This window comes from Octodon degus, unplaced genomic scaffold (genome assembly GCF_000260255.1).
Source record: "Octodon degus isolate 3935 unplaced genomic scaffold, OctDeg1.0 scaffold00068, whole genome shotgun sequence".
Lineage (NCBI taxonomy): Eukaryota > Metazoa > Chordata > Mammalia > Rodentia > Octodontidae > Octodon > Octodon degus.
Genome location: NW_004524644.1, coordinates 5,196,855 through 5,213,890, shown reverse-complemented (window position 1 = coordinate 5,213,890; position 17,036 = coordinate 5,196,855). Strand labels below are relative to the sequence as shown.

The following is a 17,036-nucleotide window of genomic DNA, read 5'->3' as shown; positions in this document are numbered from 1 at the left end:
AGTCCCTACAGAATATGATGAAAAAACATTTAAAAATTAGAATATATTTTAAAAATAGGCATAAAGAATTATATACTTAAGTTTACACATAAGTCCAAAAATCTAACCATATACAACCTTGAAGCAGGACAGTGCCACAATATTCCTTTTCCTGAAAGTGACTACTTTTGTACCAATGGGACATCATGTGTACCACTGGTGGTTGAAGCTGGCAGCAATGTGTTAAAATATCTTTGAGTAGCCTGTCTTTAAAGGAATGTCTCCTAACTAAAATTCTGGCCCTCACATTGGTCACTCCTGCTGTCCATACATTCAATACAACTGTCCCCTACAATAATCCCCTAGATTTCTGATTAAATCCTTTTCATATACTCTATAATTTTTTGCTAAACTAGTCACTGAGGTTTTGTATCATTTTGTTTAGTTCAATTCTGTACCAGTGTCTTCAGAAAGCTCTTTTTCTTTCTTTCTGTTAACTTTCTGCAAAACTTTATTCCAGAAGGGCTCAGTCCTTCTTGGCAGCTGCCTTCCTCATAGCAGCCAGCACATTGCTCAGCTCCTCCAGCTTGCTCTTGGCCGGATGTGTGTCCCACCCTTTTCCTGATGAACTTGAGGGGGTGCTTGTCCTTGGAGACCTTGAGCCTTGGAGACCTTGGAGACCTCCATGGCACTGCTCGTAGGGGGCAAAGCCACACACCTCCCGGATCATGCCCCGCATGAACTTGGTGTTTGATGAGACGTCTGCGGCGGTGGCCGTGCCTCAGTTTGTTCACATTTTTGGTCACCTTGTGGCCCTTGTTGAGGCCTATGGCCAAGGGATAGCTGAGGGCCATGGCTACTCTTCTTCAATGGTTGCTGTGGCAGAAACCAGAAAGCTCCTTGTACTATCTTAGTTACTACTTTCATTATCTGTTTAGCTACATCTGTGATTTCGCTGACAACCTCTCTTTGATCTGTTTTCTAACCTCCACTATTATCCTCTTGAGCAATCCGAGTTGTGACTTATTTTCTCCCAGCCCACACCCCCTGAACTGATTAGGGAACTGGAAATCTGGCGTGCATATTGTTGTACCATCTGTTCATGTTTTTATTAGTTTTATTGTTTTGCTTTGTGATGAGATTTGTGGATGCTTATACTATACATTGTTGGTAGTAAATAGCTCTCTTTAGTTACTTTTCAGTGATGTATTTTAGGTGTGCCTATCTATCTTTGCCTCTGCCTGAAGTCCAACTACCTCAGTTCACTTTCAGGAGGATATAGTATAGGTGACCTAATCCCCAGTTCTCTGGTTTTGTTAATTTCATAAAGATCACCGGAGTCCCATTAAAAATGAAAACTATGTGACCTTATTAACATAAAGCAAATCAGATATAGAAATATCATCCAAGAGAAACTGGCTATTAACATAATTACCAATTATACACCACTCTTAGGCCTAGGAAAAGTGGGACAGTGATGAGGCTATGTCTGGCTCCTGCTCTCACAGCCATTGTAGTACACTAAGCTCCAAAGAGGCAGTGCCAGGGCAAGTGAGAACTGGATGGACACTGGGCAATTCTGTGCCTAAAGAAAACAAGTAAACAAGAGCAAAGGGAATCCTAAGAAATCAAGAGGCAAAATGCCACCATATGTATCGGAGTGCGGCTTCCATTAACTTCTCAGAGTGTTCTAAGAAGTGCTCAGAGAGGTGGAAGACAATGTCTGCTAAAGAAAAATGAAAATTTGAAGACATGGCCAAAGTAGACAAGACTCATTATGAAAGAAATGAAAGCATAGATTCCTCCTGAAGGAGAGACAGAAAAGTTCAAGGATCCCAATGCGCCCAAGAGGCTGCCTTTGGCCTTTTTGTTCTATTCTGAGAATTGCCCAAAATCAAAGGAGAACATCCTGGCCTCTCCACTGGTGATATTGAAAGAAACTGGGAGAAATGTGGAATAACAGTGCAGCAGATGACAAGCAGCCATACGAGAAGAAGGCTGCTAAGCTGAAGGAGAAGTATAAAAAGGACATTGCTGCCTACTGAGCTAAAGGAAACATGATGCAGCAAAAAGGGAGTCATCAAGGCTTAAAAAAAAACAAGAAAAAGGAAGAGGAAGAGAAATATGGGATAGGATGAGGAGGAAGAAGATTAAGAGGATGATGAATAAGTTAGTTCTAGTGTGGTTTTTTTCTTGTCTATATAGCATTTAACCCCCCTGTACACAATTCACTCCTTTTGAAGAAAAAAAAAATCAAAATGTAAGGCTATGTAAGATTTGCTTTTAGATTGTTCAGTGTCTTTTTCTTTTTTCTTTTTTTTGTAGTTAACACATTACTGAATGTCTTTAGATAGCCCTGTCTTGGAAGTATTTTCAATGCCCACTAAGCTTTTATAGCGCAGTACAGGGGTTGTGAATTGGCCTGGAAATTTAAAGCAGGTTCTTTTTGGTGCACAGCACAAATTAGTTATATATGGGGATGGCAATTTTTCATCTTCAGTTGTCTCTCATGCAGCTTATACAAAGTAATTATTAACTGAATACACTCTATTACAAAAAAAAAGTTTCAGCTGTTTTGTCGACATTCTGAATTCTTGTAAGTAAATACAATTTTTATTTTTTAAAAAAAGCCTAGGAAAGAAATGTACAATTACAGTGTAAACATCAAGTCAACCCAAGTATTGACCCATGGCTAACATGTACTAAATGCAACATAAATATCTCTGCTAATGATATTAAAGAATTTAATAATAAGTTTACAGAGGCAGTTATCTAAAGACCAATAAAAACATTTACAACTATTAAAGACATAGGGGGTTGTTCATGAAGAATGCAAGAAGAAAATTTTGAAACCTTAAAGTATATGAAGAGGAAAGAGTAGTGGGTCAAAGGATCCTACTGGAGTAGAGAAAGATATTTACAGAATTAAGGTCACCAGGAGTGGTGGCACACAGCTGTAAGCCCAGCACTCGGGGCTGAGGCAGAGGGATTTGAGGCCAGCCTGGGATACACAGTGAGTTCAAGGCCAGCCTGAACTACATGGAAAGACCCTTTCTAAAAAATAAAAAACAGGAAAAAAAATTAGATAAAAGTCATAGAAAAAAACAGATAAGAACTAGAAGATAAAGAAGGAGAAAAAAGAAATCATGGAGAATAAAGATCGAAGACAAAAAAAATTCAAAACGGGGGGGGGGAAGGAAGAAAAATTGTAAAAGGAAAAACAACAAACGATAAGTCTCAGAAACTCAATAAACTAGTGAAGAAAAACAAAACACACATATATACATACAAAAAAATTTTCTCTGATTTTGAAGGCGTGGTTTTCTTTCAGGATGTATAATTTCAGAGCAGTGTCCATGTCAAGGGGTGTCCTGTATCTTTAGCTCAAATCCCTCAGGGGTTGTCTCTTGTCTCCAGCACAGTCGCCGGCAGCTGGCTGCAGTTCTCTGTGGCTCTCACTCAATCACCTTGAGCCCGCACTGCTGGGAGCCCTGAGTGAAGCTGTGTAGCTGCCATGAGTCCCAGCTTTAAGCAATGGACCCTTCCCTTAATGGAGTCCTACATCTGCTTGTACTGCAGTAACTCACCAGCTATTGCGTGCCCCGTTGAGCAACTGCGCAGGAGCAGAGTCCTTAGCTCTCCCTGCCAGCACAGTACCAGCCAGCCCCAGGCAGTTGGCTACTGTACTTCTCCCAGGGATCCCTGGGGTCTCTAGCATTCACTGTCTCTGAAGCTTCGGTTTTCCTTTCCCAAGAGTCTGGAGCCAGGGACAGTTCAGACTGCCTCTTTCTTTCTCCAGCCTGTGTTCTGTCGCTTCAATTTCTCTGTAGCTTTCATTTTCTGTCAGATCTATCCCGGTTCTCAGGATCTACTCTTTTATTTTTCCCAAAGGTGTAATTTTCTCACGTCTCAATTCTGAATCTTGGAAAGGCTAAGTTACTGTTGCTTACCACTCTGCCATTTTTTCCCCATCTTGCCTGAGCTTCTTCTTCCATTTTTTAAAAAAAGTTTTAATCACTTTTTGGTCCCTTGAGTTTCCGTAGGAACTTTACATCACCTTGTCAACTGCGGCAAAGCCAGCTGGGATTTGATGGGGGCTCTGATGAATCTATCGGATGGAATTGATTGGTAAATCTTATAGTATGTACTTCAGTTTTCAACCTTCTGCTTTTCAATTTATCAAATATAAAAAATGATATGCTAAAAATACACTTTGATGAATTACAGTTGAATATTTGAGTTTAAATATACATCTTATTTTTGTACTGTATTCCCATGCCCCCTTTATCACCTTTTTGCCTGGTTTTTTGTTTTGTTTTGTTTATTTTTGTTTTCTCTGTTTCTTCCAGTGCAAGGAACTAAACCCAGAGGCCACAAATGCTAAGCAAGTGCTCTAGTGCTGAGCTATGTCCTTTCTCTCTTATTTTTTTTGTACTGGGAATTAAACTCAGGACCTTGCACCAGGCACTTATGCTGTTGAGCTCTCTCTCCAGCTTTAATTTTTCTTATCCCACATGTTCCTTTCTCTACTAATTTCAAAGTTTTGCTCTTTACTTTTTTAAAAAAAATATTCATATCATTTAAACTGCAATATAAAAATCTTTAATAACTTTAATATTAAAACCATTTCCAGATGCAAAACACATTTAACTACTAGACTCACTGCTTGATGTGTTAATACTATTTCATTCATCTGTAAGACATAATTGTTTCATAAATATTCATTTAGCTTTAGGCTACCAATTAGGCTACCAATTTAATGGGGAAAAAAAAAGCAAAACTGGAATCCTCAACTTTGGCTTGTGCTGGATTTTTTATCTTTTAATCATTTTGGGGGGTGTGCCGGGGAGATGGCTCAGTAGAATAAGCGCTTTCCTGGCAAGTGCAAGGGCCTGAGTTCAATCCCCAGTTCTGGCAAAAAATAAAAAAATAAAAAAATAAATCCATTCTAAATATGGTCAGCTTCCTCATAAGCTATCTTTTATCTACTCATTTCCATACAATCAATTCTCTGAAAAAGCAACTAGTGACCTTTCAAAAATAAAAATTCACATTATTTAAAATCCTGCACTTAGGCTAAGTGCCATACAATTTAACATGGCCCACAGATTCTAATAGGACATGACCGTATATCCATAATTATCTTTTTATATTAGACAAACCGTTTGGTTCCTCAAATACGACAATCTCTCCCTCTTATCCATAAGACAGACTTATTATTCCCTCCTTCTTGGAAAGGTGTTTCTGTATTCTCTGCATGGCTAATTTCTAAACCTCTCTTCAAATTTCACCATAATTTGACTCTCTGAGGCAAGTTCTCTGACTATCTAATTGAACAACAATTGCTTATTTTTTAACTTTTTTTTTTAGAGGGGTACTACCAAGAAACTACTCAGGATCTTATGCTTACCAAGAAGGAGCTGTGTAACTGAGTTAAATCCCTGGCCCTGCATTTTAATTTTAGCAAAATTATCATAATTTATAATTAAGTACATGCTGGCTGTGGCAGAACATGCCTGTAATCCTTGCACTTAAGAAGCTGAGGCAGGAGGATCATACTAAGCTTGAGGACTGCCTGGGCTACATGAAGGGCAGGACAAGCCTGAATTAGAGGGAGACCCTGTCTCAAAAAAGAACAGAAGTACACAATGTGGGTTTAAGGTCTGTTCCCTAATTATCTACAAATTCCAAGCACAAAGAAACTGTTTATCCTCATTGTGTACTCAAGAACTAGCATAGTCCCTGGATTATAGCAGTTACTCAGTGAACATGTTAAATGTTAAATAGTTGCTCTTTATGCAGACCCACAAAAGAAGTAAATATCTAATTAGGAGTTATGTGATATGCAGCTAAGTGGTAGAGCATTTGCTTAGCTTCCTACAGAAAGAGGGAAGGGCACAAGAGAGGAGAGTAAGTTAATGACAGGAATACAGGTAAGAATCAGGTGAAAAGAAAACACCTACAATTTATCCATAATATTTAAAAGTTACATAGCCAATATTACTGTCTCTTGGTTAATGTTTAGTGAACAAGGTTAGCACCTGCCTCAGTAAGACAACATATAACTATTATTGTCTAAAATCATCTATAAATTCCTTGCTTTGCAAGTTGACTTGAAAGTTAGCTGAGCATGGTAGTGTATCCTTGTAATTTCAGCACTCAGGAGTTTAAGGAAGGAGGATCACCTTGAGTTCCAGGCTTACTTGGCCAACACTGTGAGTTCAAGACCAGCCAGAACCAGTGAGACCCTGTCTCAAAGAATAAAAAGTTTCCTTTTTGGGACTCTTGTAAACATCTTGCTACAAATTAAATATTACATGTGGTGGTTAGTTTCCTTTGACAAGTGTATAATATTTAATCTACAAGTCATTTATTATTTTAACAAATATAAATTGAGTAATATTTTATGGCAGAAACTGCTTTAGTACTGGACACAACAGCAAATAAAGTAGACAAAAAGTCCTTGCCTTATAGATCTTACTTTCATATGCTCATACAGAATAGTAATAAAACGCACAGAAAGGCAGATGGCAACATAGGCTATGGTGAAACATAATGCAAGATCAAGGAAAAGATTAGAGGGGATATAATTTTAACCTATTAAAATTTATTTATATTTGTTTCAAAAAGTATTTAAGACACATATTATTTATAGATCCTAAGTGTCATAACTAAGAAATAATGTCCATGCAAGGAATCACTTTTAACTCTGAAGTTTACAGAACACAAGTTCTTTCCCACAACAGTAGGACAGGCACACAACTGTTCAGGCTCTAAGTCACTTAACAAGATTATCATAGTGGGGGTCCCCAAAAAAGCAGTAGTTAAAGGTGACTGAAAGCAGGCACAGAAATTATAGGAAGAAATGAGAAGCCAAGAAGGAAAGCACACTTCTTCATGACACAAGGCCCAGGGGCAGGCAGTCTTCTATTCAACCACTCTCAGGCCAGCTTATCTTTCTGTAACTCTAATCAGGCCACCTTGATATTTAGTGCCCTGTATAAGATTATATAACTATCCCCTCATTATTCAATCCATAAAACAAATGATTAACTCTAGAGTTTTTTCTAATAACTTTAATGGCTAAAAAAAAAGATTCCTTTTTATCCCTACCTGTGCCATTATAATTCATATAAAAAATTGCAGACAACCAGTAAACTACCATTTTACCTTAGTAATTGGAATAGAGGACAGGACCCAGAGTAAAATGCAAGAAAATAAAAAACTGGAATATGCTTTCAAACAGCATCCCAAGCACCTTAATAATGACTGGACAAGAGATAATCAGCCAATTTAATCTTTTACATTTTGTTTATAATCATTTTTACTAGGTGAAAGCATGCATCTTAGACTAAGATGAGAAAGAATGAAGGGAATGTGAAAAAAAAATCCCTTTTAAAACCAACAGATCTTATGGCTGGTGCCCTGGCCAAGTAAAGAATGTGCTATAAGCGAGGCGTGGAGGCACATGACTGTAATCCCAGGACTTGGGAAGCCAAGGTAAGAGGATCACTGCAAGTTCAAGGCCAGCCTGCGCTACACAGTGGATACAAGGTCAGCTTGAAATACATAGCAAGACCCTGTCTCAAATCCAAACAAAACAAAATGAATGAGCTATAAAAATAAGTCTGTAAAATAAATTCAGTTAATTCTTTTATATAAGAAAAGGTCTTGTTATGGTTTTTACCTGAAAAAAGCAAGCATTTTAGTCAATGGGAACGAATGCTTTTTTTTTTTTTTTTTTGCTTAATTTTTTAAAGTATTCATCATGTCATTGGAAACCATTCACTCAACTGTGACTCTCAAATATACTTACAGGAATTTTTCTAACTAAGCATTTATTCATATTCAAAATTCATTAAAATGCCTCTAGTTTAATACAAGCAGTAATGTATAAACAGAAAAAACTACCAGCAAAACAATGCTGGCCAGATATAATTACCTTTATGGCTGTGTGTTTTTCATCTTCCATCCATCCACAGATCTTCCTCATAGTAATAAAAGCCATCATTGATAACTTTAGCAACTTCTGATGTAAGTTTTGCCTGAGATATGTGGTTGCCTGTTCAATCTTCAGGAAGTTTTCTCATATAAGATGCTGTCTGAGTTACAATCAAAATCCTGTTTAAATCCTGGTCATCAATTTCATAATCTCAATCATTATCAGACCAATCAGTAAATGTATTTTTTTCTTCCTTCTGTTTCTTCCATCTCTTCAAATAGAGAATCAAGTTCTTCTTGTTATTGTTTTTCTAGAAGACTCTATTGATTTGATGCCTCTTCAGGTTTAAGTTTGATTCCTAAAGGTAGAAATTAGTATTGTATATGAAAGCATTCTTCATCACTTTTTTTAAAATGTCACATAATTATATCCTAAGTTATATCAAGCTTGTATGCTCATTGACTATAATTTAGCAGCTAAACTGGGAAGAATATTAAACCAATATTATTTTGGTCCCAGCATTAGAAGGTCAAGTCCATAGGACCTCTGTATTTGCTAAGCATATGAGCCATACCACACTTTCAGAAAAATGGTCTTTGAATGGGCACATCTAAAAGTAACAAGTAGGACCGGGGAGATGGCTCAGTAGAATAAGCGCTTCCCTGGCAAGCACAAGGGCCTGGGTTCAATCCCCCGGTTCCGCAAAAAATAAAATAAAAAATAAAAAAATAAAAGTAACAAGTAAAATCCATACTAATTTACTAACACTCAACCAAAAAAATCACCAGATATTAAGGGACAACTAATATCCTATAAAAGAGTTCAACAAACAAAATTGGTGAAAATAAAGATTAAGAAGGAAAAAAAATCACTTTAAAATCCTCAAAATATTATAAAGCTCTGAGGCAACTCAATTTTATGAAAGGAAAACTGCATGTAACCAAGATGACAAAATAAAAATGTTTACAGAATTTAATGGAAAATTACATCGAATTACATACTCCCTCTATAGTGTTTCAGAAAGATCATTTTAGTAGGCTGTGAATATAGTTCAGAGATTCAATGCATGCTTAGCACACAAGAGGCCCTGGATTCAATCCCCAGTGCTGAAGATTAAAAGTTAAGTTTTAAAAAGTTCACTGACAATAATCAGGCATGTTGGTGCACACCTATAATTCTGGCACTGGAGAAGCTGAGGTTGGAAGATCACCATGAGTTTGACATCAGTCTGGGATGCATAGTGAATCAACACCAGCCTGGACTACCCTATCTCAAAAAAAAAAAAAAAAAAGAAAGAAAGAAAGAAAAAGAAAAGAAAGTAGTACCTTGATAATGTTGTCAAAAACTAACCCACTCCCACAAGATCTCAAGTTTGATTCCTGGTACAAAACAAACAAAAAAACCCAAAAAAACAACCCACTTCAACAAAAGCATACCTTGATAAACTAGAAATTATATAGCATCTTTACAAAGTGTTTGAGAAAGGGTCTTTAGGATATTCTAATGCACAATGAGCCAGGCATGGTGGCACACTCCTGTAATTCCAGCATGTATATCTGGCAAATAGAAAAGACACTAACCCTCCACTCCACCAAAGGAGTATCATACCTTACCTGGTTTTAACAACTTACCTTTAATTTCATGGGGACAGATGATGCCTCTTTTATACTTCTATCCAAGGTTCTGAGTCCAAGTCAGGTAAACTGGTAGACAAACCTCTAAACATTGCTTGCAGACTACTTGTTTCAGTATTTTTCTTTGGAATCAAAGGACTTCCAATTCTTGGAGAATTTGGGGCAGACTCTAGAATTTTAAATTAGTTCTACAGTTAAAATAACAAGTTTTCTTATTTCAGCATTTCATTTGTTCCTGGTTTATTTTGTCCACAAAACACATAACAAATCAATCTCAATTAAAATTTTTCCAGTGACTATCAAACATGAAGTTCTTTTAATAACATTTACTCAAAAGAATAGTCACTGAATAATAAAAGGTGTATCACTAATCCTTACACAGACCACCACCGCTCAAACTTAGAATGTCGATGTGGATAAGCATGTTGGTAAATCATCTGTGAATCAAGTTATTTGTAAAATTATTAAAACCTATAAATTGTAATTATGGACTTTCAAATGCTGTTAGGCCTCTTTTACTTCAGATAAAACTGATTTTGATTGATTAGAGGCTAAAGTAACCACCTTATTTTCTTTGCTCAAAAAAGTTTGTCTACGTGAACGAAAGAGCATCCCCTCTTACCACCATGGCTCATACTGAAAACTGCAAAGCACAAATGTAACCACATTAAAGAACAGTTTGAGTGACAAAGTTTAGAAATTCTAAAAGCAAAACTGTAGGTCAGGCACTGCAACACATACCTGTAATCCCAGCACTCTGAAAGACTGAGGCAGGAGGATCACAAGTTTGAGCCAAGCTTGAAATTAGCATATCGGGAACATTTGATCTCAAAATCAAATTACAAAAAGGGTTTCCGAAGTAGCTTTGGAGGGACAGGGCCTGGATTCAACTCCCAGAAAGGAGTGTAAAAGGGGCAGGCCTGATGTGATGGTACATGCCTGTAATCCTACCATGTGTGAGGCTGAGTCAGGAGCACAGAAAATTTGAGCCCACCCTAAGCAATTTAAGCAAGACCAAGTCCCAAAATAAAGAAAAACTAGCTAAGAGTATAGTTCGGTGCAAAGGCCCTAAGATCAACCCCTAGAACCAAACAAAAACTGTGGTGAGTTAAAAAGTCTTTCTTTTCAACATCATAACATTTGCCAGTTTGATTTTTGGAGACAAGGTCTCATATAGTTCAGGCTGATTCTGAACTCACTACATAGCCCAGGATGGCCTTGAACTCACAGCAATCCTCCTGCCTCAGCCTGCTGAGTGCTGGGATTACAGGTGTTCACCAACACACTTGGCTGCATTTTTGCCAGTTTTCAAATATAAGAATTACATACTCTATAAAATTAAAACTGCTTCCTTTATATTTGTAAGTGAATTTTACATTTTCATCCTAAAATCTTTTGTTGGACATAGGATCTCAATGATGGAGTTCAGAGTGACTGTTGAACAATGTAGCCTTTGAACTCCCAGTGATTCTCCTGCCTTGGTCAAGTGCTGAGAGATGAATGACACCATGCCAGGTTTTTAAAATATTTAAGCGGGTTCTGGGGGGGGTGTGGCTCAATGATAATGCTTACCTACTATGCATGAGTCCCCAGATTCCATCTTCAGCACTAAAAACATCTATGAAAAAATTATTTTAGAATTCTGAGCTATTTGTATATTTAGATATTTCTACTGGAGGCTGCTATTCTACCCTCCCTCTCCTTTTCAGTCCTGGTGATAGAACCTGGGCCCTTGTGTATGAACAGCAAGTATACTACCTCTGAGCTACACCAATTGCTCATTTTATATTGAGACAGGGCTTAAATTTCCCAGGTTTGTTTATAGGTGTGCAATATCACAGCCAACTACAACTTCTTATATTAATAGTACATCTATTGCCCACTCATTCACAGAAGTGTAAGTAAAACACAAGAGTATAGACTATTACACACTCACAAAGCTTAGTAATGGAGAGATGTGCTAATACTGTGAGTTATATATATCCATAGTGAATAAAACCTTAAAAGCAAACAATCCCTACCCCACTATATGTATGAATTCTACTCATATATATATTGGGAGAATTAAACTGTAATATATAGTCCATATAGAAATAAGAACAGCACTTAGCATATGATAGGAAAATCAAAAGCTACTGTTTAAGGTAGAAATGTTATTTTTTTTAACATCCTCAGTTTATTATATAATAATGCCTAACTTGTCTTTAAACTTCTACCATGAAAATGTTTGATTATGTTTACACATGCTTGGAAATGCAATATTAAAATATCAAAAGAATTTGGGTAAGCAAGAAAACTTACAAGTTTTATGAGACTTTAAAAAAGTATTTAATGGGGCTGCAGAGATAGCTCAGCAGTCTTAAGCACCTACCTGGCAAGCGCAAGGACCTGGGTTTGATCCCCAATACCATACGCCATGCCCGCCCCAGAACCCTGGGCACACTGTGCCAACCATCAAAGCCAGACACAGTAGTGCATCCCTGTAATTCCAGTGCTGGGAGAGGCTGACACAGGAGGATCACTAAACTCTGAACTTGTGTAGGGAGACCCTGTACCGAATAAATAAAAGATTTAAAAAATTTAAAAATATTTAAGGAAAATTAAGCTACACCTAAGTAAAAAGTATGATGTATCATGAACATGTACTAGCTTCCTACGATGAATGTAATCATTATGTGTAAATACATATTAAGAAAAAAATTATATTAAAATGTTATACAGATAACCTAAGCTTTTTGCATCTATGTTTTTATAATGAAAAGATTTCAATGCTGGGTGTGGTAGCACATGCCTGTAATCCCAGCACTTGGGAGGCAGAGGTAGGAAGATTATAGAGTTAGAGGCCAGCCTAAACCACATAGTGGGTTCTGCAAAAAAAAAAAAAAAAAAATTTCCTTAGGTAATTGGAGCTGGGGAGACGGCTCAGTAGAATAAGTGCTTGCTTGGCAAGCACAAGGACCTGAGTTCAATCCCCGGTTCTGCAAAAAAAGAAAAAAAATTTTTCCTTAAACCACATAGTGGGATCTTAAAAAAAAAAAAAAAGAAAGAGAACACTTCAAGCCATACATTTGTAATGTTTGTTTTTGGTTTTGTGAGACAAAAATCACACTATGTAGAAATCAGACTGGCCTTGAATTTGTGGCAATCCTCCAATCTCAACCTCCCATATCCTGAAATTACAAGTAATACCACCCCCAGCAACATTTATAAAGTTTAAGAACAGCAAACTCCTAATCTTCCAAATAAGTTTAAATATGTTTAAATATAGGTTTAATTATTTGACATTAAACATACATAGATTTAAAAAAAAAAAACCTTACACAGTCAACACATGTGTTAACCTGTAAGAACATATAAATTTATCTTTGCTGGTTTTAGTAAGTGAAAATTTCAACTTGGCTCTCCAAATATAAGTCACCATAAATTTGCATTTATCTTGTACTGCTTTGTTTTCCACCTAGGAAGGATCACAGCTCTGGCCACAAAGGTTTCTTTTCTAAAGGACTATTTCATGTGTAACATTTAAGGACACTTCTAGCTATAAAGTTTTCAAAGGAAAATCCCACAGCTTATTCATTAGATCTCATACATTTTTTTTAAAAAAGTACCTTCCCCAAATCAGTATTGTCAGACACCTGCTTTTGAACTCTGATGAAATTCCTTAAGAGTGCACTGGCTGGGGATATAGCTCAGTGGTACAAGTAGTTGCCTAGCAAGCATGAGGGCCTGATTTTGATTTCCAGCATCAAAATAAAACAAAAAGAGTGGATGGTGCAATACTGCATCCATAGAACAGTAGAGTCCACATTATAAAAAAAGAATTTTACCATTCTCTTTGTCAACCTTTTGTAGTATATTAAGGTCTGTCAAGGGGCTGAGAAAGAGGATTCAAACATGTTTTAAAATTTGTACCATACAATCATGGCTTAAAAAAATTTAAAGTCCTCTAATTTGAGATCAGCACATATAGATAGAAGTTTTACTACTTTTCTGTGCCTAAGACAATCTACACTTTCTAAATTGTTTCCACTTAAAATTTTTGCTGACATTCTACTTAGGGTTTCTTAGTACAAGCAGGAAATCATGAAGGTCAGAAATTTGAAGACTCCTGAGAAAAGGTGATTTGTCTATTATTCCTATGACAATATGAATTGGCATAATTCTAAAAAACACTTCCATTATTATCTCTATTTACTATTAGATTCTGATGTGCAATATATAGCAGTATTTTAATACTGCACTGACTTGTTTGTACATATAATAGTATTTGTATGCATTTATATTAAAAAACACAAAATATACAAAAAATAATTTTATTGTAATTTTATTAATACAATAAATGGGTAATGAATGGACAGGCATCACCAACTTGACAACTATCCTGTGGGAAAAAAATATTCATATTATCCAACTTACCAATGATTGTTCATATGCTGATTAAAAATGTCATCTTGGACCCTGTTTTTATACAATAAATAATTCTAATTTATACAATAAAGCCATTATATCTCTTTAAAAAGTTAAAAACTAAAATAAAGCTATCACTTTTCTTCAACTTTTAAAACGTTTGTTCAAGTTTCTTACTGGGATTAGAAGCAGAGCACTGACAAATACAAAATAAAAATATTTGTGAGACTGACTGTTAATGTTTTATCGATGGGCAGGTCTCTCATTCATGTATCAAAAAATACATTTCCAATAGTAAAGTAAAAAAAATCCTTGTTCATTTCTTAAATTTATTTGCCCTCAGCTTTCCACGTTAATAAATTTTATACTCCATGTGAAACATGACAATGTTATGTAACATACACTACACTGAAGGGCAAATCAAATAGCAAGACCTAACATTCTGGGAAAGGTTTCTCTATCCTGTTTTCCTGCTTTATTGCTCTGGACATAAGAACATATGCCTGTAAACAAAAGAATCTTGCAGTATGTTCACAATGATAATAATTAACTTTCCCACCATGAAGTAAAGTAGCCCATGCAGCCCAGGCCAATTACATAGAAATGGGCAGCTCCTATGGTAACAGCAGTCCTCTGGTCTGTCTCACAGCATCATCGCAAGGTGGTTGTCTCCACTGTAGCACTGGCCCAGCCTCCTCCACAGAGGGTTGGGAGTAGACACTGTTGCACAGGAGACAGTCTGGTTGCTTTCATTTCCACAGCACGGTTTGTTCCAATATTTATAATGGTATATCACCTATTCCACTGCATATCCCGATCAAGTGACATCCAAGAGCATCAGTAGATCATCACCCTGACTGAAAAAAGTTTAAGCACATTTTTTTCCCAAGAGGGAACATCTTTAAAATGATCCAGGAAAAGGTTAACACTAAAGCAGTTTTGGAAAATTCTGAACATAACCAGATTAAAGAGAATCCCAATTCTTCTTTAAAATATGGGTCATCATATCTTTACAAGTTTGTAGTGCTTTGGTAACAAAGTTAAAGGCTATCCCACTCTTGAGTATAAAACTCTTAAGACTACTCCAATCACAGAAGGGGAAGACTGGCACAATGTATTTATAATCATTGAATAAAATAAAAAGGCAGAAATTCCACACATGACAAAGCATACATAGTTTAAGAGCAAGAAACACAAGAGTGTCACCAATTATCTGTAAATCCCTATTTAAATTATAGCTTTGCATGGAAGGCAATATAAATAAAATTTAGAGCATTAGAAGCCTACTTTTTTTTGGAGGTGGGGTCTGGGAATTGGCTTGCTAGGCAGATGCTTGTGCCTCTGAATTATATCCACAGCCCCAGAAGTTATTTAGTCAGCTTTAAATTTACAACAAAACATAAGATGGACTAAAAAGAAGCAAAATGGAGCAAATAGCTTGCTGTTATATTGTTTGCTCTAGTACAAAAACTGTTACCTGTGTGTGAGCAAAAGGCTTGGCCTGGTACAAACTCCGGACAATCAATCAGCTGGGAGAAATCGGTTTGTGGCACAGTTCGTGGAGGAGGGCCTGGGATTGGCCATTTTTCTGGTTCTACCCTTTTTCTCATTTTCTCATCCACAATTTCAACTTCTGTGCTATCCTTCAGTGCCTGGCAACAGGAATTATTAAACAACTTCTATTCAAACAACTTTCATTTCTAATAACTAAACCCCATAAAATCTTAAGTTAGCAGACTACATTGCAGTTAACAGCTCTAAAAAATTCATAAACTAGTCAGAACAGAACAAATTTTAAAATCACTCTTGTAAAGTGACAACTATCATGACTTACCAAAGGTTTACCTTGTAGCATGAGGTTTTTGCACAAGTCATTTAAGATTTTTTAGGGGCTGGCCAAATAGCTCAGTGGGTTAAAGAGTCTGCTTAGGCAGACACAGGGGCTGGGAGTTCAATCCCAGGCCTGCTGTGCCAGCCCTGCCCCACGGGCACATTGAGACAGCAATTGAGACTGGGCATGGTGGTGTATGCCTGTAAGTCTAGCACTTGGGAGGCTGTAAATAGGAGAATCACTATGAGTTCGATCTATGTAGTGAGACCCTGAACACCCTGTAGACCCTTCCCTAAATACAGAAAAAATAAATGAATAAAAATAAGAATCTTTAAAATTCTTTATATAGGGTCTTGGTATATCAGCTTGGACTTGTAGTGATCGTCCTGTCTCAGCCTCCCCAGCACTGGGATTACAGGTGTGTGCTAACACACATGGATTTGGGGCGGCAAGGCACACCTGGGGTTCCTGGGCTGGCACTGCATGTGGTAATGGGAATTGAACCCAGGTCTTGTGCTTGCTAGATGGGCACTTAAGACTGCCAAGTTATCACCCCAGCCCTAACTTAAGCAATACTAAATCAAACAGAAACACATGGGCTTTGCCGTCAATTGAGCTTTATTGTCTATTTTTTTTCTCATGCTTTGTCTTCCCTTAAAATTGTATCACCAAATAAAATTCAGGCATTATTTTATTATAATGACTACAAGTACTTGTTGGATAGGTACTATGCATGCATGATTTTAGTATCCCACATGTAGGATTTATGCCTATTCTATGGAAAAACTGATGCTTAAATAAGTTTAATTTTTTTAAAAAAAGTACAGGCTTACAATAAATCATTTATTGCCTGCCTACAACTAAAAGCCTTAGCCATTAGGCTATACGGTCTCCTAAAAATGTGTTATAAAACTGAAGCACATTAAAAAAATTTTTTTTTACTTTTTTCCGTGTAGTCCTGAGGCTTCACACTGATCTACATCCTGTTTTGTTCCATTTCCCCTTGAGACAGGGGTCTTGCTAAATCACTAAGCTGCCCAGGGTAGGTTTGAACTTGGGGTCCTCTTCTCCCAGTGGTGAAATTATAGGCATGCAATACCACACCTGGCATCACTTTAGCCTTTAAACCATTAAAAGCCTACTGATTTAACATCTATGTTGGAGATTTAGGCTCAACAGCACAAGTGCTTTCCTGGCAAGGCCAAGATCCTTGGTTTGATTATCAGTACCAAAAAAAAAAAAA

General features: G+C 36.8%; 2 protein-coding genes across 4 annotated transcripts in view; both read right to left on the bottom strand.

The window, feature by feature from the left end:
* LOC105742717 (la-related protein 1B-like) overlaps positions 1-8,275 on the bottom strand; it is a 103,390-nt gene extending 95,115 nt beyond the window's left edge. Inside the window, exon 1 of the mRNA XM_012515538.2 lies at positions 7,922-8,275. Coding sequence (XP_012370992.2) covers positions 7,922-7,990 — 69 coding nt within the window. The 5' untranslated portion in view covers positions 7,991-8,275. The remainder of the gene's footprint in view (positions 1-7,921) is intronic.
* A 4,372-nt stretch (positions 8,276-12,647) lies between these two features.
* Positions 12,648-17,036, bottom strand: part of Larp1b (La ribonucleoprotein domain family member 1B) — a 34,586-nt gene continuing 30,197 nt past the window's right edge. The window contains exons 9-10 of one of the 3 annotated variants that reach the window (XM_023719451.1): positions 15,440-15,614; positions 12,648-14,682 (exon numbers count right to left, since the gene is read on the bottom strand). In XM_023719451.1, the coding sequence (XP_023575219.1) occupies positions 14,606-14,682; positions 15,440-15,614 (252 nt within the window). In that variant the 3' untranslated portion in view covers positions 12,648-14,605. The other 2 variants (XM_023719453.1, XM_023719452.1) reach the window with 2 other exon arrangements.